Below are 27,740 nucleotides of genomic sequence, written 5' to 3'. Positions count from 1 at the left end.
CCCGGGGCGGGGCCGGGGGCCACATTTCACTAAAGAATAGCAGGACGAGGAAAATGAGAAGACAAAACGGCAGGCATCACATTACGGTATCGCACTTGAACATCTCTACATTTTGAATATAGATCATATGTAACTTAGTCAACCCTAGATGTTCTTCTAGGGGCTTGACATGAGATCTTTACAGTGCCATCAAGATGGAACAAAAGTTACACTTGAAGCATGTGATTGGACGAATCTGAGCACCTTGAACGACTATTTACATGGAGCTTCTCCCTTGCCGAATAATTAGGGTAAGCATGAAGTAACCATTTTCTCCAAATCTCAGATGTCGACAAGCTTGTTACATGGCACGGTGACCATAGACGGTAATCATAAGCAGCAATCTAAATGGTTCAGGGCGCGGCGCTACTTCTTTTTCAAGGGACAGGCAGAGCATTGAACATGCCTCAGCCCAAGATTGAACGAGTTACTTCACGGCTTTGTCTTCTTCCAGAAACAAATTGATTATAGACCTAAGAACTTCATTACTTGTGACTGATACAGCCTGAAAAGCCGGTAAAGGAAATTCATTCATTACATCAAAGTGCAAGGAGTGAAATATAATATATCAACAAGAGACAGAAAGGGTAACAAGCATATATGACTCAGGCAACATTATTATATCAGCACCTGTTAAGTACGTGTAACAAATGTTTGGTATGAAAGCCGGGGGAAAAGCAAGAATAAATCCAAAGAGAGAGAAGTCCTAATATTTTGGGTTTAGCAATCCTAACCTGAGATCAATCCAACCACATACGTTGAAGAACTTTAATTGGATCAGCCCAAGTACTCCATTCAATTATTAGCCAATCTCAGAATCAAGAAAATCATTATGTTCTCTAAACAAGTAATATGACCACATTTTTTGTAAACAAAGACATCTGCGACCTCTTCAATAGAACAACCCTTCTAGCTCTCCAAACCTCCCCCTCATATGTAACTTTTATGATCCATGATCTCCCAAATTTGTGTTTTCTTTCTTTATGGTTATTAACTAAGAATGAACCACATCTAAAATAGCAGCCAAGAAGAAAAAATAATGAAAAGCTGACATGTAAGATGTTACCCTACTTATTTCCAGACCTTCAACATCCCCCACCTTCCATTGCACGTCTCCTTCCAGTCTCAAGCTAGCCCAGCTGGCGGATATCAAAACAATTTATACATTCAGCCCATTATCCATCCTGAATGAAGAAAATCACGAGGCACGGTGTAATACTGGAAAAGTTCAATTTTTCTGGCACTACCTCCTCGGTTCTGTCTCACCCTGTCTCCATACCTCTTGCCTGTCCTGAACCCTACTCTCCCAGTTGTCTCCTGCCCCAACCCAACCCCACCCAATAGATCTTAAGCTTTACCTACTATGCCATCATTTGGGCGAGATCAGGAAAATGATGGGTTTGCATACAATTAAACCTTTTATAGGATAAATTAGAAGATTAATATTAAGTTAACAACAATGAACTCAACATGGGAGGTCCTTCCATTGCTTCTCTAAACCCCTTGCACATCTTTGTCCCGTCTCCAGCTACCCAGATGGTGGATATAAAATCATTTCCATGTTGAGTCCAAGTGAAAGCATTTAACTCCATATATGTTCAAAGGTCCAAAACAAACTGCATTATCCATGGTAAACGAAGAAAACTATGAGGCAAGGGTGTAGTACTGGCAAAATTCAATCTCTCTTGCATTCCCCCTTTGGTTCTGTCTCGCACTGTCTCTATACCTCTCTTTCCTGTCGTCCCTCATTTCTAAACCACACTCTCCAACCGTCTCTTGCCCCAACCTTACCCCATGAATAGATCTTAAGCTATACCTATTATGCCTTCATTTAGCTAAAGTCAGATAAAATGATGGGTTCGTATACAAATAAAACTATGTAGGGTATATTGGAAGGACTAAGATTGACTTAACATCAATGGACTCAATTGGGACAGCATTAGATGAAAGTGTCTTATACTTTTTTCAAAAAATTACGACTTGGCTAAATTATCAAATTCAACAGCAACAAACCAGAAAGAAAGAGGGAGGGGCAGCACTGCAGTAAGTCATGAACAAGTTCTTCCTTCTAATGATCGACATTAATTTCCTTATCAATTCTGGAAACTGTTCCATACCAAATACAGACTATAAGAAGCAGCACGTGGGATCCAATACCTATAAGCCAAATAAATCTAGCAGTAGAGGCGGCAAACTGGATTGAAATCCACTTATCCATCCGTGTAAACCACTATTATATGGATTTGGATGACTAAAATAAATCTAATGACTTCAAATGGATAACCATTTAAAACCAATTAAATTGGTGGATTTAAATGGATAAACCATTTTATCCATATTTATCCAATTATCAGGAAAAAGGAAGAAAAATATAATCTAACTTGTCTATCTCTTTCCGTTCCCTCCCCAGCAGGCAGGTCCCATGTTTATCTTCTCCCAAAGAAGAAGAAGCTTGGTAGTCATCAGACCCATCACTATCATTCATCAGCCACCCTCATTCTCATCAAACAAAATTGATCCCAAAAGTTAATTCCTGTAACTAATTAGTCTTTAAAAAAATCCAAAACTCAGTTTTCTTTCTCTCAATAGTCTAGGCCGCTCAAGCGCAACGACAGCTCAAAGAAAAGAAAAACACACAGCTGTCATAGATTCACCGAGACCACAACCACCTTTGTTGAATTTTCTTGGCGGGTTTTAAAAATCAAAATGCAGGTTTGGGCTGAACGAGGAAGTGCTTGGCCGTCTCTGTTGAAATTGATGAAAAAAGTAAAAATGATTTTTGTTGTTTGGATAGGCTTTAACGGGTTTGGATAAATTATTGTCATAGTAATAATCTGCATTCAAAGTGGACGGAGATGGTGGGGAGGCTTCAATGGATTTTGTGAACAGTGGCTGGAATTCATAGGGCCATGGAGAGGAATAGATCTACCACCACTCTTGTTGCTTAGCTGGGGAAGGAGAAAACAATAACAGAAATTTCATTTCGACCTCAAAGTTTCTCTGTAAATTCATTTTAACCTCTATTCTAAAGTTAATTGAGTAATTTAATCACTGTTCCGTAATAAAAAGTATGACTAACACCATTTGACTGTTAACTCTAACAGATCACATTAGTCTAAAACATAAGGGGTTAAAATGTAATTCCAAAAAAAAGCAGTTAAAATGTAAGGTTCTAAACCATAAGGGGTCAATGTGTGTATTTACAAAATCACAAGGAGTTATTTTCTATTTTACCCTATAAAAAAATTTTTGAAGTGATGTTATTCACTTATTTGCCTGATTTCTTACTAAAGTATGTCAAATCCTGAAAAAAGATACAGAGTTGATATAAAAGAGTAATTGCTTTCATAAAGGAAATTCGACTTTTTAAGTACTATTCTGTGTTCAATTGTGTGACATGCACTTTGGAAAGGCCATCTTCCAAGTTTTGATAAATTTGTAAAATGCATATTGTACTATCAAAGGTTCTTTGGGGATATTGAAGTCTGAGAAGTGTGATCTTCAGATTTTTTGCAAATATTTACATTTGTTTTGCTATATGGTGAATTTGAATCCAAATCAGAATTAAGGGACTCATTAGGAGCAGTCCATTTGATTAAAAAGAAAAGTTAGTATACAAAAGGACAAAAATGAAGTTCTCAATGTATCCGAGGCCTTTTTCTGTTGCAGGCCAAAACATACATTTCTAAGTAATCCATGTACATGTGGTTATGATATACAGTGCGGATTAGTTAAATGGCTTTTAAATGGATAATTGGATATCCATCATCCATTTAGATCCAATCCACACACCACCATTTATTATATGGATTTAAGTGGATAGGATCATATAATCTATGAACCAAAAATATGAAACCAATTATGATCCAAAATATCCAGTTTGCCACCTCTATCTAGCAGTTGCTTACCCAATAAACTGCTAATGTTTTGCATAGTTTTCAGTCCAACTAAGAAATTAAGAAAGGATTTAAAACATTAATGTCTTGTCATATCACCTGTGCATTGCGTAGGAAAACAATAAAAATAAATGCACCTCAAACATAAATTTCATACAAAGAAAAGAAGAAGAAGAAGAAGAAGGAGAGTTGTTAGTTAACTTGTGATTCTGGCAAGCAACAGAATCATGTTGGTGGTTGAAGCTAGACTATTGGTCACGCAATAATACCATGTGGGAAAACAAAACCATAAAGGTACCTGAGGCTTGCTTATCAGTCCCTTGAGGATAGAATGCAGAGTCAAGCGAAGTTGTTTAAAGAGCACACCAGTCTGTGCTGGTGCTGCCATTTTTAACCAATCATCCACAAAGACCAGTCCAGTCTGCAGTAACATCACCAGTAAGCATTGTTCGATTAGAGGATTAATGAACGGAGTGGTAATCCAATGCCACCATATGCATTAGAAAAGCGTTCCTTAATCAGCCTGAACAACTAATTCCTACTTTTGAAAGCCTTTTTCTTTACTATGAAGAAAAAGAAAAAATGCACATGATAATGCTTTTCCAGTATTATGTCATTCTGCTCAAAAGCACTATATGTTTACGTCCATGTCAGTTGGGAATGCATTGTCAGTCAGCCTGAAAACATTTCTCTTTTTCTCAGACCTCTATCTTTTCTTTGATCTTTATGATGGATTACATCATCCTGGTCATATTCTTTTAATGATCTATTACGTTTTACAACAGAAAGAGCCATGTTACAGACAAAAGAGTTGACAAACTAGATCTAAAGTTTCACCTTAGGCCAAATCCATCACCTATCTTTCATCTGATAATTTTTCAATCAAAAACCTTATACTTTTCAAGAAGTCAAACTTTCAGAATAAAACACTACGGAAACTTATGAAAAGAAGTAAAAAATTGAAAAGATTTAGTAGATGCTATCTCTTTTTCCCTTCACCATTTCATGCCCCTCCTTGTTTGTCACTGTTACTGCTATTAAAGGACAAACAAAACCATAAAGCTTTTCTTTCTGCTCTAGCTTCTCCCACAAGCAGTTTGATTACACGAGGAAAAGGGAATCTATGGTATGAATTCATTAATACCCATAAACCTTATGGTTGTGCAACGCTATATATTGACAAATACTGCAGAAGAAGCATTTTGTGAAGATAATGAACTGCCATAGTGTCTGCATTTTCATCTCAACAAGACTGATGACCAAGTCAACACAAAATTCAGTTACAGGCGTTACACAGCACTTCTGCAAAACTACAGCAATTCCACCAAGGGAAGGTAGAAAGTACCTGATGCTGCACGTTAATTGAGCCACCAAACAGCAAAATAGAGTAGGGAGAGATAATTGTAGTGTCACGCAGGTATACCTTATTTGTTTCAACCTGAAGAGCCAATATGTGAGAATAACATTGTACACCTACCGCATTGAGAACGAAGAGAAAATGATACCCAATAAGAGATGTTGGCACATAACTACTGTACATTATAGTCCAAATGGAAAAATCAGAACAAGCAATGCGAAAACTGAAATACTCCGCAAAAAGTACAGGCAAAACATCTGTCGGATGTAGCTAATGGATTACAAATCCACTACAAAATCCTTGAGCTAGTAAAACCAATTCAATTCACTATCAAAGCCTTTCTAGTTTTGCTTAAATACAATAGTCAGGGCATTCCTCCCTAAAGCAAGATTCACAATTTCAAATTACCAAATACTTTCATATAAAAATGACGTGCTGTAGAACAAAGATTTAAACAATTGAGATCACAGAAATTTTGGAGTTTGACAAGAAACCAAACCTTTTCAAGAAAGACAAGAAATGGGTATTGAAAGGTCTTTAAACCACTGTTGACAGAGGACCGGTGTATGTGAACTTCTCTTCTCCCATCATACCACACAACAGGTTGACCCTTAGATGGAGAACCTGCATTTCGTTTAAGGGTGCCAAGAGCTGATCCAACAATGCCCTCTTCACTTGTGGCCACATTGGGATACAGCCCTGCACATACAATTGCCTACATCCAAAAAAGGATAAATATCTAGCAAAGCTCAAATGCAATCAAATCCAGATGGGTGTAACAGAAGAATGCATTTAAATCAGTAGCATGTGTTCAACCTCTTCATATACTAAACTGCAACAAAGCGATTGATCAACTGTTTTAGTGAAACCAACTTTAACTATTAGAATTTTGTCACATAATAGCAGGTCAAAATGTTCCATACTCATCAGTAGTTCAAGCCTAACACTCTAGTATACTTCACGAAGCACTGTAGCAGTGTACTGTAGCGACTACTTCAAAGCAGTGTACTGTAGCCGTGGAATATTTTAAGGTCCTTACCTACGAAAGATGACTTTGTTATCTCTTAACAAGCCACTTAGTTTCCTCCCAAATATCAAGGCCCATCCAAGTGTCATGACAATCTCAATCTCTCTCTCTCTCTCTCTCTCTCTCTCTCTCTCTCTCTCCCTTCTTAGAAAGCTTCAAAAATCTCATCAACAAAAGTCGCACAAGTCACATCATCATAATTTAAAGTTCCTTATGGGTCTCTGATGGATTAGGCACATTTGGATTTGCAATCCTGAACCGAACACCCTTGGTTGTTTGGTTAGCAAAACAAAGACTTGGATTTCAATTCCATCCCACCAGTTGGGGAGGGATTTAAGATGTTAAAACAAGAAAATTCCAAACTCTCAGTCATTATACAGTGTATTTCAAATCCCTCATTGCAAATCCCGTATTTCCATACGATGGACCAAACCATGTATTTTGACTAACAAGGATTTCAAATTCATTTATTCAAAATCCTTCTAAATCTAAAGTCACAGATTCAAACTTCACCTATCTGACATGTTCTGCAGTGAGACAGCACAGTTACACAAAGTGCAATGGATGAAAACTTTTACTTATTAGTTAGAAAATTTGACAAGTAAATTCATCAAAAGCTTCGCAGTTGGTATGCCTCAAATCACAATTCCTCCACCAAATTTCCCTAAGATCAGATATATCAACTAATGTGTAGTGCAAAATGGAGCAAAAGAAAGAAAGCACATAAACATATGATATAACCATCACAAATTGCTTGAAGTAATTCAGAAGACTCAAGAAGAAGCAAGACTGTAGAAGAAGTCATCTTTAACAAATATGTCTAGGGATTGCATGAAGCTATTACCTTAACTATTGCAGAATGGTTTGAGTACATATTGAACATTCGTGATGCATCTGAAAGCCAGCTGTCAAGCTTGTCTTGCTTTCTCCTTGTAATCTGATTCAAAGTCATAACCAGTCGTTAGTTTTCAACACTCAAATATATAATTCCAAGAGCATACACAACCTCAAAAGACAAGAACAAACACGTGACTATCAATCCAAGGTCCAGAACAAGATCTAAGGATGACTTATCGGTAAATGAAGAGACAGTAAAATCAAAGAATTTAAAGAGAAGTCCTGGCACTTGGCAGAGAACTGCATCTAGTGGAAGCTTACTCATTTTTAAAGGTAATCTAGTTTAGGTAGGCTTTTGACAAAATTTTGAAATTAGTGACTCTTAAAACATTATTGTAAAAGTACCAGTCATAGCATTCACAGAACATTAGTTTGTCCAAGCTATTTGACAATCTATAGCCTCACGGCTCAACACAAGCACCTTTCAAGTACACTTATATTATACTTGAGCAATGGTTTTTAATAAGAAATATCAACAGTTTTGAATGTTAGACTTGCACAAACGGCTTGTCAGAGCTGGAGATTACATGTTTCACCATTAACTCTTAAGACAACTGATATTTTAGCTGTTGACAGTTCTAGCGTCCATCAATCAGGAAGTAAAATGCATTGGAAGTCTTTGAAGATGTAAACTTTTATGATTGAATTTGAACAATATAAAAGTAAGAGCAGCACTAATTTGATAGCAGTTAAAAAAAAAAAGATCCAAACGAGGAATAAATTTCAACTAATAACTTCTCTGCAAGAATGAAGCAATACCTGGTAGCTCGTTGGGATGCTAATCAGTCCAATGTCTGCCAGTAATGTTGCAAACTGTATTCTCATGTCTCTGGCACATTATACAAAAAAATTATTTGTAAAAAAAGAATAGAAGGCAGGGAAAGGAAGATGCAGTATTGAAATTTTTTGAGAACAATCAGGATATATAGTAAAAATCGACACACTGTACTTCTCAGAATCAATCTGTCAAGTTACAAATCCCAGAGTTATGTTGAATAAAACCAGATGACATATTGTCCCATCCATTCATACACAAAAGATAAACAAATTTATGGAAGCCTCTAAGGTATCATGTATTTGGCATCCATGCGTTTAATCTCCACAAATACAGAAAATGTGTGCATGCAGTTCACAGCCCTGTGAACACAATGCTATAAATCAGAAGAAATCCAACCTTATCATGTACATTACAGAGCTGCTCAAAAAGTAAGAGGTGCAAAATTGTTGTGCAGCCTTGACTCCATTCTGCAAGAATTTTTGAGCTGCATTAGTACCATCATGAGAGTTACCCAAAGAAAAATAACTAAAAAGCCAAATGGCATCTTACTTATATAAGTTTAATTTCTGGATTTTGTTTATAAGACACATTAACAGTTAAACCCAAAAAGAAATAGAGGCCCAACTTCAATCTTTCCCACCCACAGCTAAAAGTAAACATGCTTGACCCACCAACACATGAGAGGCCATTCAAGTATGTCATGATTCACATATAAATCACACTCCTCTCACTAGCTTGAAGCTTTAAATGAGCTCCCAATAGAAAGAATAAATGTTAGCAGCCAAATCGTATATTTTTTAGTGAAACCCCTTTAATCCACTAAACAAAGAATATCAACGTATACATATATCGAATACTAGGCAAAATGAAGCCATCTGTCCTTTGAGCCAACTTCAGCACTCTCTTTGAGGTGCAGCGCCTCATGCTTCTCCATTAGAAGGTCAGCATGTCTAGCAAACTTCTACTTCCTATTCAATAGATCCATGGATAACTACGCAGAAAGTGGTGGAAATATCCATCTTATATTAACACTCCGAAATACTACTTGTAGAACATGCTGCAGAAGGAGACTGGGGATTATGCCATAAACAAATTCACACATTACACTGGTTTCAACAACATGAATAGAATTACGTAGTAAAAAACACTGTAAATTCCCTTTTGACATCAATGAATAATTTTACAGTGTAATTAACCTGCCAGACTTTCACTAGGAGTAATTGACTCCAACAGTAAGTTATAATCTTAGTAACTAAAATATGACAAAACATGTGTCCGTGGTTGCCACCCAAAGAATACATGATTTACCGTATCAATTTCAGGCAACGGTGAAACTAACTACTAACCTCATGTAGAATCTTCTCCCATTTCCTATATGCAACCATCACCAATAGGTGGTCAGACTGGCCATTCCCATCATTTGAATCATTTTCACCACCAATCTTATTGGTCAACAACGCTAATTTTGCTCTGTCAACATTCTGTTTCTGCATAAAGCATATGACGATGTAATATCATTCTCCATAAAGCCTCAATACAACAATAAAGTAGGTTTTACGAAAGAACCTCATCCTTTGGGTATATGAATGGTGATTTGTAACTCAAAAATGCTGAAATAGACAGGATTGGTGACAAGCATCCAAATATTCCACCATATATTAGCATCTGCAAATTCAATCAACACGGTTTCAGCAACCATTGAAACAAATCAAGAACTGCATCATTTATTTCCATGCAGAACAAAGATCCAAACAAGGAAGCTTACACGGCATAAAATACAAAAAGATAGCCAGGTATTTCTTCACAAGCCACATAAAGAAGTGCATGCATGAGTCAGGAAACCACAACTCGAATCAGAATTTTGACTCTGGTTAGAAAAATTTAAATTGAGATCATTCCTGATAGAATAAGGATGGTAGATAAAATATTTATGGAGACTCTGGTAGTTTGTTCTCAATTGAGGTATAGATCAAGTGTCACACGAGAAAATTGGGGCATATGTATTACTTAGAAGAAGCAGAACGCAAGAAAGCCCAGAATACAGATGTCTAACTTCAGTTGTAGTTCACTACCAAAAGGTAAATGCGAAACAAAAGGGCACCAACAATGACCCTGGATTGAAACATGTTTCTAGTCAGTGTTCTATACATAATCAAGGAACAGAGACTACAAGTGTCATATATAAGATATACGAAGAACTAGGCTAGCTTCATGTAAAACTATTTACATGCTTGAAAAGATCTTCTAAGGGTACAGGCAGTTAAAAGAGCATCATGATGGGCCACAGAATTTTTTTTATCTTATCTACTGCATGAAGAAGTTTTAACATAACACCAAATTTTCCGTTGCTCCAAACCGCCAAAAAAGTGACCCCTTCATCCACAGAACAGCCATAACTGCACTAGTGGAAGAGATATTGCGAGACTGACATGCAATTTTCAAGATCCAATACTCCAAGGGCCAGGGAGCACACGCAGATGAGATAACTTGTATCAGAAGCCAAGCTAGTCACGCTTACACAGGTTCTCCCTAAAACTGCTTCTGTACTGATGCCACCATATCATATTGCTCATGGACAGAGCTTTTAAGAAATTTTCAACTAAAAGTAGAGATTATGGTAATGTATTGAAGAATGTTCCCAAGATACCACCAATAAACAGATATATCAATTATAGTCTATGTTATGCATCATCAGCAGAAGACTCAATTCAATAACAACAGTATATTGAATGCCTAAAATCCAAGTGCAAAAATTCCCAGACGAGGCAAATGAAATGCTAATTTATACACACCTTTCCAATTAAAACATCCACTGGCAGCTTTGCCAAATGATACCCAAGAGGTGTCAACTCTTCATTTCCTTGAATGGCACCCACCTAAATGTGAAATTCAGTATGAAGCATAGCAAACGATGTCAAACTTCAAAGCAAAAATGTAAATAAGTATCTTGCAAACCAACAGTCATTTCCTACTTTTTTTCAACAAACATCAATATTGGCATATATATACATACATATATATATATATATATATTAACACTTGAAAGTACAAGAGTTAATTACAAAAAAGGGCCTCAGCCCTCCTATCATTTTCTGCAGCTTCTGTTAGCCAAACTGGGAAGTTATTTTCCCATGTTATGTCATCAACTAGCTTTGTTGCAAAATGTGCTAGCGTATGACTTCCTACATTAGCTGATCTAGGTACAAAAAGGAATGTGCCAAGCTCAAAACCTTTTGCAAGGTCGTCAATGTCTTCCAGAATGGTTGCTATGTACCCATCCTGTGCATTGATGCTAGTGATGAGGTCAGTTGCTGCTTTGCAGTCTGACCTGATCAATAGTCATTTCCTACTACATATGTGTGTCTACATATGAGGTCAATAGTCATTGCCTACTAGCTGTCAATCATATGTGTGTGTACATAACTAACTGCATATCATATCCCTCTAGCAAACTCTTCTAGCAGTTAAAAAAATGGACATATTATATGGTTCTCTATGTATGATAGGCGGAATAGAACTCCTGTCCCCTAATACTCTTGATATCACAGGGTAAAGTTTTGAGCTACTTGTCACTAGCAGAAATGCAGAATATAGCATCAAAAACACAAAAAGAAAATGCTAATAATGAAGGAAGAGATCACAGGGATTAACATGTACAAGCCTGCTGCATAGTGCAGTATCTAGAAGTTTGACTCATGGTTACCTCCTCCTCTGAGGTTCAAAATGTTGCTCTGAACGACACCACAAGAAACATGATAAAATATTCATTTGAAAATTTTTATGCAACCAAACTACAATAAAGAATTTTTACAACTTCAAGGATTGGCCCGATGAATCATGCTTTCTAGCAAAGTTCATTCATCTATTATGATTATGTATAGACCATCTCACAAAATCCCACTATCATCACCGAGTAACTACTGTAATCATTGTGTGCACCGGCACTTTTCTAGCCCTATCTCCTATAAACTCTTACATCCATCCAAAATATATGCATTTAATACTTCTCCTTCTGAATAATTATACTGTGAATTGGACACAAAGAGCAAAAACATGATCAATCCACAACAAAACATGAGCTGCAGAGAAAAAGTGAGACAAGGAAGGTGGTAGTATAAGCATGGCTTAAAAAGATAAGCACTTTAGTAATATACTTCAGATTTACAGGTATTGGCCTTCATATTTTTGGAGGTTGAAAATTCTCAGATTCATTTTGAGCCTAAGCCTTTGAACCAAATGAGAAAACTTCAGACGATTCAACCTCACCTAGCTCAGCTTTACCACACTATCAGTCCAGTAAAAGGAAAAACGTAATACCTCATATAACAAAGAAATTGCTGATCTGATAGCCTCTTCACTTGGTGGTTCTAAAGCCTGACACAGCAACATAATTGTGAAGGAAATCATGACTAAATATAGTGCATAAAAAGGAAATATGATTCTGAATTCACACAATGAACCGCAGAACAAAATCATATACTGCTATAAACAATTTCACCAAAACCTTTAATAAAAATGGCTTTATGCTACCAAGCGAAAGTAACTTGATCTGCAGACATAATTCGACCAATGGCATGCGCAGCATCTCTGGTATCTTCGCAAAAATAGGAGTGCATGAGAAGAAACAGTTACATATCCATTGAAACAAGTGTAAACCTTGGCCAACATGCCATGGCCCAATTACAGTAGAAGAATAATTCAGTACCTGATATGGGCGCATCAGATTTTTATATCTGTGGCGTGTATACAAACAAAAGCAGATTCCTGGTTTTACACGACCAGCTCTTCCTTGCCGCTGCCTTGCATTTGCTTGAGATATCCAATCCTCAACCATGCTTGATAGTTTCTAATGGTAAATTGTAAAGGAAAAGGAATGAAAGGATCAGAAGAAAGAACATTACTTTATGACTAACCTCAGAAAATAAAATTTGATGACAGTTTAGGTAACCACATGGATATTTTAGACATCCTAACATTCACTTTTCCCTCTTCTCTCACATCATTAGAGCTAAAATACAACAAGTCTTCCCCACTAGATTTCATCCTGATACCAGAAAGTCATTATCAGAGTCAAACAGCAAACCTACTACAGAGCTTACATTTAGCAATGCTAATAGCAAAAAGAAGCTGTTTTATTAGCTAAGCAGTGACAAATGTCATAGAAAGAAACCAGTGTCAAGTTGCATCATTAGTGAAACTGACAATTATGTCATTTAGTACTATATGTGCTCTAATTTCGCAATGTCAAGATGCTGACAGGCACAAGGACAGCACAAGCTTTTCTTCCATATGGTATCAAGTTCCAGATACCCATCTGTTGTCTAATTTAGTAATATAACTCAGTAAGTTGTAGCATTCTCCACAAAAAAGATACAAATTAGCGTATGAGAAAATGTGAAAAAAATTGAAATTGATATTAAAGAACCACACATCTTTAAGTACTATAGTTCAAACTTTATTCTTTCCATTCTCTATTCAGCTATTCCGTTCCAACTACTTTTCAAATAAAGAAAATGCTTTTAAACCTTCCATTGCTGAATGTAAAATCAGAAGCAGCAAAATTTTAAAAAATAATAAAAATGTTCAATCCAGTCTCAATAAATTAAGAACAGAAATCTCCAACCAGAGACTTGAGTCAGCAAATTTTTTTGCTTAAGAAACAAACAAGTAATACAGTAATTATTTCCCCGTTCTTGTTAATAAATTAACTACACGATTGATACATTAAGGCGGAGCAACTTGGATTGAATGAGAAGAAGTAACTCGGATTCAGACATGATATGCTAAAGATCAATACAAATTAATGAACAACTTAATGATACATTCCTGCACATAATTCTACATCACAACAGTTGATGTTCTTCAAGTTTCTTTTGTAGCTAAAAAATATGCCCTTGTGATATTTTAGTTGTTTCCTTCAAAACTCTATACAACATAGACACATGCTCTACAATTTCTCCTAGTCGAAGTTAAAAACTAGCAGCATGAAAAATTTGTCACGGCAAGACTCTTTAGTCAGAACAGAGTTGAATTTATCCTGTCAGATCTGGAAGGTTGCTGCATAGGATATGAATTCCTTTTTACAATTAAACAAACGAAGGAAGTATACTAATATGCTATCTTTAACATCTACATAGACAAAATAACAAAAGTATAATACAAGCAACATCCTTACTTAATCATAACATTACAATCTTAGCAAAGGAAGTTCTTTAGAGAAATAGAGACCTTCTGTGGATCATAACGGTTCTCCTTATGCTTTCCAGCATCTACCACGTACACAACATCATCAATTGTTATACTAGTCTCTGCAATGTTTGTGGCAATTATGACCTGGAACATGTAAAGGATAGGAAATATAAACTTATCAAGATAATTGATAAACAAAGTAGAGCACCTTCATCTTTACCACACAACCTTAATAGCAAAGGTTAAGCAGACAAGTTAGAAGACTTATTTTCTGTTTGCTCGAAAAAAAAGAGCACCAAGGTCTCTTCAACCAATTGTTCCCTTCAGAAGAAGATTATTTGATTCTGATAGAGTCAATAAAGAAAGCATACATAATTCACCATGATGAATCATTTATAAGTCCTACAGTACTGCAGTCCATGACCACATCTACTTTCACATGGTCCATAATATTTTGTAGACATAAATTTGGAGGACTAAAAGATGTTAAATTTAAGAAGAAATTCAATAGATTGAATTAAATATCAAGGAATAGACTTTCAAGTTTAAATTCCCTTAAACTTTCAGCCATTGGGCTACTCCTTGACAAAGAATGAAAGTTTGTTATTTCAGCATCAAACTAGTAGAAGTTAATCTGACATGCTAATTAGAACTCAATAATGTTTTTCGCCCTGTATATGCTTCATTAGCTAGAGTTGCATGGCAAATCATTAGTAGAAGTTAATGTTCTTCTTCTTTAACAATCATTATGAGCATACGTCCGAACATGCACAGAAAAGGTCAGGTCAAGTTCACAAGCAATCATAGTAGAATCCCCATTATAACACTTAGCATATACAACAATTTGAACCTAAGGCTAAAATGTTCTCATTAAAAATCCGTCATCCAGAAATAAGAACCAGACCTTGGGGAGCAAAAAGGTTGAAGAAAATACAGAGTTGTTTTCCATGGTCATATTCGCATGGCAGAGAATATAGATGCCAATCAGGAGGTGGATAAATCTGCTGATTTTTGTCCATCTTATAGTAAAAAAAGGAAGCTAGCACTTAAGGGTAAACAACACAAAAAAGCTAATGCACTCCAGAAACATGACAACAGTATTACTAACCTAATCATATGTTATATTCTAATGCAAGCATCATTTCCTGAGACACTTAAAAGAAAAGATTAAGCAAAGCATGTTAGAATGATAACAGCATATAATGGAAGAGATGGAAATACAAGTTTAGTTCAATAAGAGCATATGCAAAGTATAGAACTAAAAAACAAAGCCAGTCCTGTCAAATACATGATGACAAGAAATAAGAGTTGCAGGGTTTACCTTGCGGATGTTATCAGGAGGCCTTAAAAAGACCTTTCTCTGATCCTCAGATGCTATAGATGAATGTAAAGGAAGTAACCATTCTGAAGATGGTCCACCAAAACGGTAAGAAGCAGATAGTTTATCAAGCAACATCTCAATTTCAGCAACTCCCTGGCATACATCACCAAATGTTAAGAACTTATGCAAGTGGCGAAGTATATATAAGAAGCAGGATGTGATTCACTCTATGGTGAAGTAAAACCCTTAGTTAAAAGATCCAAGAATGTGTATAGCTTCAGATATTTATTAAGCTTAGCAAAGAAGCCAATAAACTCTGAGAGAAGCTATTACCGGCAGAAAGACAAGTATAGCACCCTCTGGGTGAGTTTCATCTATGTAGCAGACCAGGTCCTCAAGGAGATCATAATCAATTATGTCTTCATTCAATTTTCTCTAAAAACATACCAAAATTGTCAACATGTGGCCAGATTAATAAATCTGAACAGCAGGCTATCAACACTGGGATAAAGATCAGAGGAAAGGTACCAAATTCTGTTGAGTTTGCTCGCTATGTGATTGATAATGAATGGGAACATAATATGGGTTGATCAAGTCTTCAGACAACAAAGTTTCATCACCCCATGCAGATAAAACAAGATTTCTCTTGCCTCTGTGATGACCAACAGCAGCCCTCTGAAACAAAGAATTAAGTTGTGAAAGCGCTTATGATGCAACAGACTCCAAAGACCATATGCAAATTCAATATACATAGGGAGGGGAAGAAGAAGTCCAACATTCTAAGCATCAACCACCTAGCAATATCAAAATCGCAAAACAGCATACAGTGAACAACAGTGACTAAAACCTGTGACTTGAGAACAACTTTAAGAACAAAAATTGAAACCCAATTAAAATGACAATAACACATCAGCAAATACTGCAGACATGAACATCTGAGAGGGAAAACAAAGTGCCATTTCAATCAGCAAAAACTCATTCCAGATTTTGAAAGAATTCCATGATACTTCGTTGCAATATAATTCCTAACAGTTCTGGAAGCCAAACAATGACGCTACAAATAAATGATTTCTTCGAGAGATGCACAGCCTTTAGCCCACCAGTGGCAACAGTTTTCCATTCATCACAAACAACTCAGTCAACCAAATGCCTGTCCTGAATTAAAATAAACATGATAAATGATCCAATGAAATCTAAAGCGCAAAGAACATAACGCAAAGTTGACAATGGCTAAGTCGAAATAACGACAAGGAGAACCACTAGAACATAAAACTACCTACAAGAAGGATAATTACTAAAACTACACAGCATAACCTAAACAGGAGGTGAGATTCATACAGTGACAAAATGGCTCTAACAAGTGAAAAGTTGGGACTGGAAATTGAGAAAGAATGACTGCTTTTATTGTTGTTTACAACTGTGCTTAAACTGTTGAAAGGTTTATATGAAAAATCTGTGGAAGATAAGTATTTTGGAGTAGTAAACTATTCTTTTTTTCCAAATGATTGCTCATTATTTTTTGAATGACAGCCTAACTCACTGAAAGTGTCATACGGCCTTTAAGTAATCACTCTGATGTGGGTTTCAGCTGATTCTTTTCTGGCAGTTTAGCAACTAACTGAGTTAGCATAATAAATTCTGTCAAAAATTCAGATAGGAACAAATTCATTTCAAGCAAAATGCGATCAAGTTTTGCTCAGTTTGCCTATGATGCAAACAATCCAACAGCAACCAGCAAATAAATTGAGATTTGGGAGTTCTTTAAGACAGCTTAGCAGTTGGCAAGTTTCTGTAAAGCAATTAAAAGGAAGTTCTAAAAGCTAGAAAGCTTTTAATTAATACTGTACCTTCTCTTTTGAGAATGTTTCAGCATTTATGTACGCAGGAGAATCTGAAGCGAGACGATAGTCAATCCGTTCATAAATATCCTCAAGAAAATAAGTTGACACAGGATGTGTCCGGCCTTTTGCAGTAATTACAGGGCAATCACCAAAATAATGTGAAAAGAGATGTGAATCAACTGTTGCAGACCTAACCACAAATGAAAATAAACAAGGTAAGTGTTAAATCAGTTTAGCAAATAGGAACATAGCAAAAAGCAATTAAACAGCGTAACATAAGTAAATTGCATAGATGCAACCATACATAAGAATAACTTTCAACTTCGTTGTGCTGTGAGCAGATTGCTTCTCAATCAGATTCTTCAAAACAATGAGTAGGAAATCACCCTGTTAAACAAAAAGTGACTCGTCAAGCTTGTAAAATAGAGCCCCAAATGTTCCATCTTAGCACAGATCAGACAAGACATTTTCATCAATGGTTCTAAGTTTTCTAGGGAACTGTAATTGATTAATACAGATCAGACAAGACATTTCACTGCCAACGAAAATGCTACAGACAAAGATAACCAGATCTTAACATATTCAAAAAGACTTTCGACTAATCAATCAAATATCCTGTCAGGGCATAAGCACCAGGCATATGCAATAAAAACTTATCCTGTTGAAAATTTTGTAAGAAAATCAAAGACAGCTAGAGAAAACTTTTTGATAAAGGATTACATGCTAATGGAGGCAGCAGTAACCTAGGAAACTTCCATAGATATATACACCTGTCTATGCACGCATACACACACAAACCCCTGTGTTTTTCTGAAATAAGTATGCAGTACTGATGATAAGAAGCTATATTCTGAGACAAAAAAAAATGAATGAAGCCAGAAAAAATAAATTTAGATAAATAAGATAAATTTAAATCCCACATCATTGGAGATACCTTTACAGTAAAAGAAATTTTCCTTGGGCAAAAATTCTCAATATAAAATCCCAATATTGGTCTATCCACTGACAAATGAACTCATTTGAACTACTACAAAACACCAGAAAGCATCACATATTGATGAAGGAAATTATGAAACAAGTGATGATCTGTTTAAAGATTCACATCAACATACTACTACACAAATATCTATCACTCTAGGCAATCCAAAGATATGCTCAATCTTAAATATAAGTAGCTTACCAAGAGAGAACGTTCATGCACTTCATCAACAATGACATGACTAACACCAGCCAAATTTTTGTTACCCTGAAATTGGATTTCCGTTAAAAAGTTTAAAGAAGCCATTGTAGAGAGCTTTGCCTTCATCTCCATCTGAAAGGCTCTTCCTATACACATGCACACTGGGGGAAAAAAGAAAAACATAATTTTTTTTCTAGGTACAAAAAAAAAATTTCACCTACCAACACCATCCTCAGAAGAATCCCAGTGGTACAGAAAAGAAGCTTTGTCTTTGCATTCCTAGAACAGCAAAGAATGGATGAAAAACCAACGAGCTCAGTACTAAGAAGTGGAAACTTATGAAAAACTAAAGCTACGCTATATCAACAGATGAATGACATTGGTAATTAAGTCCCAAATCCATATCTGAAGTATCTAAACATGGACCACACTGCATGCAAGAAATATCAAATCAGGAATATGGACAAAGCAAACTGATATACTAGACACGGTAGTCGTAACATGATAGCAACCAAATAATTGAAACTGTGACAAGAAGAACCAGAAGCAAAACTGTAACGATAAGCTCTGAGATAGGTAAAGTTATGAAATGAAGAATATAGAAAAGAATAAACACAAACAACAAATGAAAGGAAATTTTAACTTCTTCAGAGCCTAACCAAAAACATGTTACAAGAAAATAATTTTTCAGCACCCTTATTGAACAAAGATTAGGAGGAAGATAAACATGGTCACCTTGCACTATCCAGACGAACATGATAACCAACTAAAGAATCCTTTGAACCAGGAGAAGGTTCACAACGCTCATCTGCAACTCTTTCAGCAACAGAAACAGCCTAAACACCAAAATAATGTCATCAGCTATATGCACCAGGTTGTAATTTAGCATCTTATGACAAGCAATCCATGCATTAGCACGGTTCAATATAGCACATCTGCAGACACACATTTACAGACTTGAGGCGTCTAGGAGAAGCAACATGTATTAACATTTTCTGAAGCAATAATATATCAAAAATGGCTTACATGGCACCATTGGCATGACCTCATGATCACATGGAATTTCTGTAAGAGTCAAACTCTCTATCTTTTTCCAACACTAATTATTCTCTACTTTGTGAATGGTAACAGTTTAAGAGGCCATTGTCATTGCATTTATCCACTGCCCCAGTTCATTCATTCCATTTACAGAGCAGTCCAGACTGACAGTGCCAATTGTGTACATAGCACCCCAAATCTAGCCATGGCCCATTAGAGTTGCTAGATGCTAGTTTCAAAATGTTATCTTTAGCAATATGCAATGCATATGTGACTGGTAATTCATTTTTGCATCTCTCTCTCTCTCTCTCTCACTCTCACATCCCGAAGTATTCATGATAGATACCTCGTGTGATGTGTCACTAGATAAAACTCTAGGCAGTCTTTGAAAAAGATAGCACAAGTCCAGCCAAGAAAATTTCCTTTTCCCCTAAACCTGTGCAAGCTTGGACTAATTTCCATGCAGTCAAAACTTTCCTCATCTACTATCCTGCAAACTTGCAGGATTCCTCAAAAGCTTTGAGCGCATACTAATTTTTTCTTGTCAAACAACAAAAAAAGACACTCACCCCATTTTCTCGTGAAAATTTTCAAAAATAACTTTCTTGCTTTTCAAACATGGCAACATGCAACAATAGAGTTGGAAATTTTCTTTTATTTATATCAAAAAGAAACCAATATCAACACAGCCTTTTACATCTTCCTGAGGCAACTAGTACAGCAACCCCTCGTTAATATTCAGCTTCCTTTGCTCTTTGTCATCCTTCCTCACTGATTCTAGCATCATAGCAAGCTTTCTATGAATTGCTGGCTGAGGCTTTTACATGCATCAAGAATTACAGTTTATATAGAAAAGATGACGGAACAAAAGCAGCTACCCATGTTTCAGAAAAATCGAAAGAATTCAATCCAACCCAAATATTAGACAGATTGGGAAACTTCCTAACAAAAAAATTAACATGTCCAAGTTCATTCTTGTGTTGAAATACTTTCTAGACTACTCATTCAGTTTTTGAAACATTGGAAAATAAAAACACTTTTAAACTCCAAGCCTGCAAAAGAATGTAGCAAATGCATTTGAACTCTCAAAACAGCTTTTATAGTTGATTATTCCTAATGAGCATTTATATTTCATCCCATGTTAGCTAGATTGTATAACTTGCACAATACCTATTCAGCTATAAAGACTTGTGTTCATACAAACGAAGAACTGAGACCAGCCAAAATCACAAAATGATGACATCTATCAACAGAAGTGAAAACCACAAACCTCCCCCCAAATGCTACACAATGGAAAGATTGTTTATGTGTAGAAGAGCAGTCAAAGTAATGTACTAACAGCAATCCTCCTTGGTTGTGTGCATATAATGTTGCAGTCCCCGCCCTGTCCTGCTTCGATCATGTGATCCAGTATAAGTTGTGGCACCTATGTAAACCATTAAATAGGATTCAAACTTAAACCAAAACCAAAACAAATAACTTGCCAAGATAAGGGGAAAACCCATAAAATATCACAAGAAACCTTTGAAAGTATTCATGAATCTGTAGATAAAAGGAAAATAAAAAACAAGGAAAGAAAGAAATTTCATTTGATGTGAAAAACATATACAAAACATATATTTGTGTAAACTAACAAATGTATCAAAAATTCACCTGAGTAGTTTTCCCAGATCCAGTTTCGCCACAAACAACCAAAACATTATTATCTTCTAGCAACTGTAAGATATCTTCTTTTAACTGAGAAATAGGGAGGGCAGCTCTAGACTCCAACATTCCCTGGTTAGAAGCATACGATATGTAGATCAAAGAAAATCTATGCAAAGGAGCATGTTGGGAATCATTAGAAACCTCAATCAAAAGAAATTGCAATGACTACATACTCCAGCAATAACAAGGTTAAGAAGAACTTAAATATGAACCCAAGGTCAACATTTTACCCATAATTTTGTGGCTCTGTAATCTAAGTCCATATACACAAACAGAAAATTACCATGAAGAACATGAATATCCATTGAACCAAAAAAAGACCTAAAGAATTGTTTCCCAGGTAAAATTCATGTGCAGACTTCCATATCTATCATAAACAAATAAAGGCTTCCGTATCTGATAGGCAGGAAATAAAATGAATGCCCAGAAAAAGGAAGCACTCACGGCCTATTTAGAAATAGTCATTCAACCCAAATATATGCCTGACAGCAAACATCCAAAAGAGCAAAGCTAAAAAGATAAACCATACTCAATCAATAATTCACCATATGGAACAAATTTACAATTCTCAGTCAAAATAATTAGAAGACAAACTAAATTTTTTGAACTTGATCAAGACACGTCTTAGATGGTAATTAATTAAATGATCTACTAGAAAGAATTACAAATGAAATGAACAGGATTCCATATTAATACTATAACTTCTGAACAATTCAACCAATTATGATGTATAAGCGTACCAGAAGAATAGAATACAACAGAATTTATTTTCCTACTTCTCAAATAAATTAAAAAATTCAGTTTAACCTCTATCTACAGACTATTCTAAAATTGTGATTTCCATGTACCTTCTGCTTCAGATAAAAGTAACAAGATTATGCACCTCTAATTTACATTTCTATAAAGAAAGTAGCGAAATTATTCATTGGATTCCAAAAAAAATGAATGAATTTCAAGGTTCTATAAAAATATATACAACCTTCCCAAGAATCTTGAAAATACTAATGTAACTGCAATTACGCAACTCAAATTCTTAAGCAAATTTCACTGGATATTCAAACAAATAGTGAACATCCAAACCAAGGGATTGCAGGAATCATCAAGGAAATTAAATTGGTAAGGTCCTACTGTCCCTATTATGTCAGAGTGGTGACAGAGGAAAGAACAAACCTGGTACTTCTGCAGTTTCTTTCTTTTTTCTTGTTCAGTCTTTAGAAAAGAGCTCTCTGCTTCCTTTTTATATTTTGCAGCTGCAAAATAATAAAGAAAAGAAATTAAGAGAAAGACAGAATTTAAATTGTACTTTCTCTGGCAATTTTCAACAAAGAAATGAAACTTTACTGTGCTTAAGACCTATAAGGTCTTGCAATTCCATCCATGTGGCTCAACTGTTTATGTATTTGGATGACAATATTCAACTTTCTGTAAACAAAAGCTAAAATCTACTTTTGATGCAATATTGAAAAGTAGGACTACTAACAGATGAATCACAGTGAATTGACATAGGATAATGCTTCAAAGTCCACCTCACACATCCAAAAATGACTATAGAACTCCACTAATCCAGGAAACCATTAAGTATCATAACCTACCTCGACCTTTCAACTTTACAAAAGCATTTGTAGTCTCTTTTGCATCAGGCATTTCAAACTCATTATCCAGAGAACTACTGGTGATATCTGCAGTATCTTTATGATCAGGCCCAGCAGCATTTAGCAATGAGTCCACGAATCCAGCTCTGCGATTTTTAATGCTAGCTTCAATGTCTTTTGACAAGTGCCCTATGAGATTAGAGGCAAATGGTTGTTAGTCCTCATTAAAACGATCATAAGATTAAAGAGATTTAAGAGAGGTTAAGAAGATCAGAATTTCCAACCTTATGCCAGAGAGTGCATAAGAGCCAAATCTGTGCTAGCAATTTCTGAAATACCTTAACTTACATGCGAGGTGAACCAGATATTAAAGTTTACCTTCCTTCCAGTGTATAATAAGTGAAGCATATGGCTCCACAATTGGCAGGTGAACAGGAAGGTCAGGAAATAGGAGATTGAGTGCATATGCCGCTACTCTGTTCTGTGCATCCTGTGTCACAAAGTACAATCAAATCAGCAGATCTAGATTGAAAACAAAACATCTAGATGCAATGAACTTTTTGGTAACATATCCCAGGAACAGAACATACTAAACAAGTAAGACATATAGCCAATGAAAGCAATTGGTACTAGAAAATAAGAAAGCACCATCTACCAAAACATCTAGATGCAATGAACTTATTTTACATATATAAACATAGTATGCAAAGGAACCGGGATTGTCAGCGAAAGAAAAAGAAGAGACGGATGGAAAAATGGGGCCAAGACTGCACCTCAGCATCACTAGAAAACAAATCTTGAGATGGAAGCTCAACAGAAATTAGTCCTCCAGCTTTTCTGCTTTTACCCCTCCCGCTAGCTTTACGCAATACGCTAACAGTGTAACTGGGATTATTTCCGCTGTCAAGCATTTTACTATATCTTGGTGCCTCCCACCCTTCTCGCTGACAAAGTTGGTGAAGAAAAGCCTTGGGAATCTTTTTTGGATCTCCCTGCATTTATTCAGATGACACAATATAAATAACTATAATATATAATATCTAAGAAAGCACAAACTTTTGAAGAATAAGACAAGGATATCAGAGGTCTTAATAAATAACAAGAGGGCGAGATGAAAAACATCAAAGCAGACAGAGCCAAATACAAAGAAGAAAATTCAGAGTGCCAAATTAGTCATCAGTTCCGAAAAAATATTTACAGCTGTTGCTAGAAAAATCAGCAAGAAATTTTGATGTTCAACTTAAGAATAATCTAACATTGCAAATTACCTTCTTCCAAATGCCTTCTAGTTTCTCAAAAGTTTTCTCACTGTATAATTCCCTTAGTCTTTCTTTCTTTTGTAGATCCACTACCTCATCTGGAAAAACGTCACCAGCTGGGGCATCTTCAAACAAGAAATTACCAAGCTCTACATCTTCCGATTCCCCTTCTAAAGCATCTTCATCTTTTACAGGGCAACTTGAAAGGTTTCCTTCACTGAAGAACTCAATCGAGCTGTTGCCGTTTACCAAGTTTTGGTCAACCTCCAGTTCCGACTGAGCTAATTCTGTACCACGTTCCATGATGTATGAAGTAGCATCTTCAGCATTAATGTTCTCGTCAGGCGTGGAAACAGAACATGAATCCTTCAAGGAAGCAGTGGAAGAACGCTCATAATCAGAGGCCAAGACATCAGCTGATAATCCTGATCAATAATCTACATTACACGCAGAAAAAAACACCACATAGAGGAGAAAGGAAACAAGAGGTTGCTATTATAAAAGTCACCTAAGGCAGATGCCTGCTGCACAATCTTGCGAATCATCTGCCCAGCTTTCTTCTGGGTTTCCTTGTCCCCTCTCTCTTTGGCACCAACTGCTTCTGACATTGCACTGTGATAGTCTCTCAAAATAGTACCAACATCAAACTTTGTTTCTAGGACCTATTAAGGCAAAATTCAGACAAAATCAATTAGAAAGGATGTCGTAACCAAAAATACTTCACATTTTCTAATTCTTCTGAGATCAGAAAAAGAATTTGGTAGGAAATTACTGAAGATGTTCAATAAAATTTATCTCCAAATACATATGCAAGAATACAAATAATTTTTATGAAAAAACTATCACTAATAATACAGGAATTTGGAAATCTGGAAGAGTCATAGTCCTATTTGTACAAAAGGTGGGGCTTGGCCAAGGAGGGGCCTAAAAGGTCCCTCCTCCTGCCAAGGTCAAGAGTTCAACACCCATCCTTGGTAGTTCCCCTCTGCACCCCCTTGTACAACCCAAAAAAATGAATAAGATTGCAAAGAGCTGCAGGATATGTAATAGAAATGTAGCATGTCAAGATTACTTTACATCATGAGGTTGTTATTCAAGGCTCATTTTGCTGATAGTGTGTGTCTAACAATGATACAAAAAAATTGCATGTGGTAGCCCATAATGATGCTCCATATATTGTATAAGAAAGAGTGATAATACGAGCTGGTTATATATTATATGTGTGTGTACTGAATTTAATAATCTTTACAGCATAAAGTGAGAGTACCTTTCTCTCAGCATCATACTCAATCAGATCTGATTCCCATGTTTCAGACTCATCCTGCACATTACAACAAGAAAAGCTTATTCAAATAACAGAAACATTCGGCAAAATTTCTATGCCACATACAGTGAAAGCAAAGCATATAAAATGCAAGCAGACCACATCAGAAACAGCATGAGTGAAACTCAACATCGACCTTGACATGAAGCAAATACAAAGTTTTTCCTAAATTGAACCATATCATTTCTTACAGATGATATGGCAAAGAATACCTAAGTTTTTCTTGTTGTCGGGCAAACCTAAAATGACAATAAGTGTGTAATCAAAGACAACCAGTTAATATGTTACCTAACAATTCTTGAAGAAACTATTTTCAGATCCCTGGGCAGGCAGCTAAAAAGAAAACTAAATCTATTTGCATGATGAAATTAAGAACCAAAATTTTGACTATAGTAGCCAGCCAATATGATACAATACAAAGAGAAAGACAAAGGAAGGAAGACTATTTAGTAGAATCTACAAATTTCAAATTTACCTCTTCCTGTTGTTCCATATATTTGCGTACCCAGTCCGCTTGAGATAACTGAGAGGATTCTAAAGTTTCATCATCCCGCTGCCCCTTAACTTTAACAGAAAAATTCAGCAATTCATCCTTGCTTTCGTCTGGAGAAGAATCCATTGTAGGTACCCAATCTTCCCTTGCAATTGACACAACACCAACAGAGCCTGAAGGCAGCGTACATCATTAGTAGTCACAGGGTTTAGCAGACCAAAGCTAATTTCATAAAAAATGCTTCTGCCTATCCCTCGCATAACTTCAATAAGTTATAATCGGAATCAAAGTATGTTGTACCTCCATTTGTGTGTTCAGAGGTACCACTAGCAAACTTCAGCGGGAGCTCAATACCAGGCAAATTTAAGCATAACCAATCTAAGGCACTCTCGGTGGTCGCAGTTTCCTTCTCATAACAAGGAAAACAAAGAACATAATTATTTCGAATTAGAAAAACAAGCTAAGGACATTTACAATCTACAGACAACACAGAAAGTAGAAACACAATCAAACCAGCAGCACCCTCCATAGTCCATGTCAAGCACAGTTTTTCTAATCAATACAGCCAGTTAAATTACTTAAAAAACCAGATATGTAGCTGACTTAAAGGTGACAAATCATGGTTGCAACCATAAGTAAAGCAATATGCAGGTAAGGTAACCATAAAACCATTTAACTTTAAATTCCAGAAATTATTACTGAAGAAAATCAAATGTTCGTACGTGTATACTCTATACCTTTTTTTCCAATCAATGATTCCTTTATGTTTTAATTTCTTGAGTAAGACAATTTCGAATTCCTTATCTAACCTTGAGAGCGGAGAGAGCGCGTTCAATTTGTTCATCAGTGAAGCCTTCGCAGGAGAGCTTCTCATAAACAGAACGAAGCTTTTTGGCCTTCTGCTCCTTAGTAAAAGCATCGTCAGTGGCAGTGGAAGCCGGAGGTGGCGCAGACTGACCGGAGTTGAGCAAGAGTCGCCGGAGCCGGTTCTCGTTTTCCGCGGATATCTGAAGTTTAGTAACCGACGCCGACGTTGAAGCTTTTCCTTTCGAACCTGACTTAGAGGACGATGACGACGTCGTCTTCTGCTTTTGCTGTTTCTTCTTTGGAGCCATTAATGCACAAGTTTAACTAATAATGTCTGTGCGTCTTCACATGTGCAGTGTGTGAGAGTTTTGAGCGTCTTTTTTGGTGCGTGAGAAAGATGAAACGAAAGAAAAGAGGAGATGGAAGGACGGAAAGCTGACGACGGTGGCCGGAGGTAACAATCGGATTTTTACTGGACTGGGAGATTGGGTTGACAAAGCCCAAACAAGAATGACTCACTGTTTTTTGGGCCGTAGTATATAGTCTATAGACTAGAGAATAAATGAAGATGGAAGAATGGCGTGAAGTTGGAGCAGACCGTAGTATATGGGCTGTTCAGGATCAAACCAATCTGCAAATGCTAAAAGACTCGTAACGGATTGTGGTGAAAACTACAATAACTGGTCCAATGGATTGAAGGTTTCGATGGATTACTTGAAAATTACACTTAATCAAAAGTTAAAAATAAAAAGAATACTATTCTATAGAATCTACACAACACACGTGACGTGACATGAATCCTTATACTATATAAGAATGAGTTTAGGGCTTGAATTTCAACCGTAAGGGTGGGGCTTTTTAAAAAATGTGAGAGTATTTGAAGTGCAATTAGAGTATTGAATATGAGTCATTATAACTAATTTAGTTTTGTTGTAATTACTTGAATGTCCTTTTAAACATTTAAAGCTAGGGGTAAGTTTGATATATGACAGTGT

The 27,740-nt window shown here is 36.1% G+C and overlaps 1 protein-coding gene across 3 annotated transcripts; it reads right to left on the bottom strand.

Moving 5' to 3' along the window:
• Positions 1–54: 54 nt before the first annotated feature.
• Positions 55–27,257, bottom strand: LOC140003676 (DExH-box ATP-dependent RNA helicase DExH7, chloroplastic-like). 3 transcript variants are annotated; one of them, XR_011840431.1, is made up of 34 exons: positions 26,748–27,190; positions 26,239–26,344; positions 25,921–26,111; positions 25,389–25,442; positions 24,630–24,783; positions 24,131–24,546; positions 23,636–23,854; positions 23,241–23,352; positions 22,863–23,051; positions 22,441–22,520; positions 21,217–21,339; positions 20,903–20,989; positions 19,261–19,361; positions 18,747–18,804; positions 18,526–18,591; positions 17,650–17,732; positions 17,352–17,535; positions 16,033–16,179; positions 15,838–15,939; positions 15,505–15,657; positions 14,223–14,327; positions 12,700–12,840; positions 12,499–12,588; positions 12,312–12,368; positions 10,787–10,870; positions 9,561–9,659; positions 9,341–9,481; positions 8,391–8,461; positions 7,976–8,045; positions 7,164–7,256; positions 5,792–6,007; positions 5,281–5,408; positions 4,234–4,356; positions 55–544 (listed from the first exon to the last, which is right to left on the bottom strand). XR_011840431.1 is itself a non-coding variant. In XM_027257416.2 (34 exons), exons 1-34 carry the CDS (start codon positions 27,051–27,053, stop codon positions 467–469), a joined length of 4,392 nt encoding a protein of 1,463 aa, XP_027113217.2. In that variant the 5' UTR covers positions 27,054–27,257; the 3' UTR covers positions 55–466. The 3 variants fall into 3 exon arrangements, 2 of the variants coding, with proteins under 2 accessions (XP_027113217.2, XP_071935935.1); XM_027257416.2 differs by having other exon boundaries at positions 5,281–5,373; positions 26,748–27,257; XM_072079834.1 differs by having other exon boundaries at positions 5,281–5,373; positions 9,341–9,475.
• Positions 27,258–27,740: the final 483 nt, after the last annotated feature.

The sequence above is a fragment of the Coffea arabica genome, chromosome 2e, assembly GCF_036785885.1.
Source record: "Coffea arabica cultivar ET-39 chromosome 2e, Coffea Arabica ET-39 HiFi, whole genome shotgun sequence".
Taxonomy (NCBI): Eukaryota; Viridiplantae; Streptophyta; class Magnoliopsida; order Gentianales; family Rubiaceae; genus Coffea; species Coffea arabica.
Note: the sequence above shows the minus strand (reverse complement) of the source record. Positions and strands in the feature narration are given on the sequence as shown.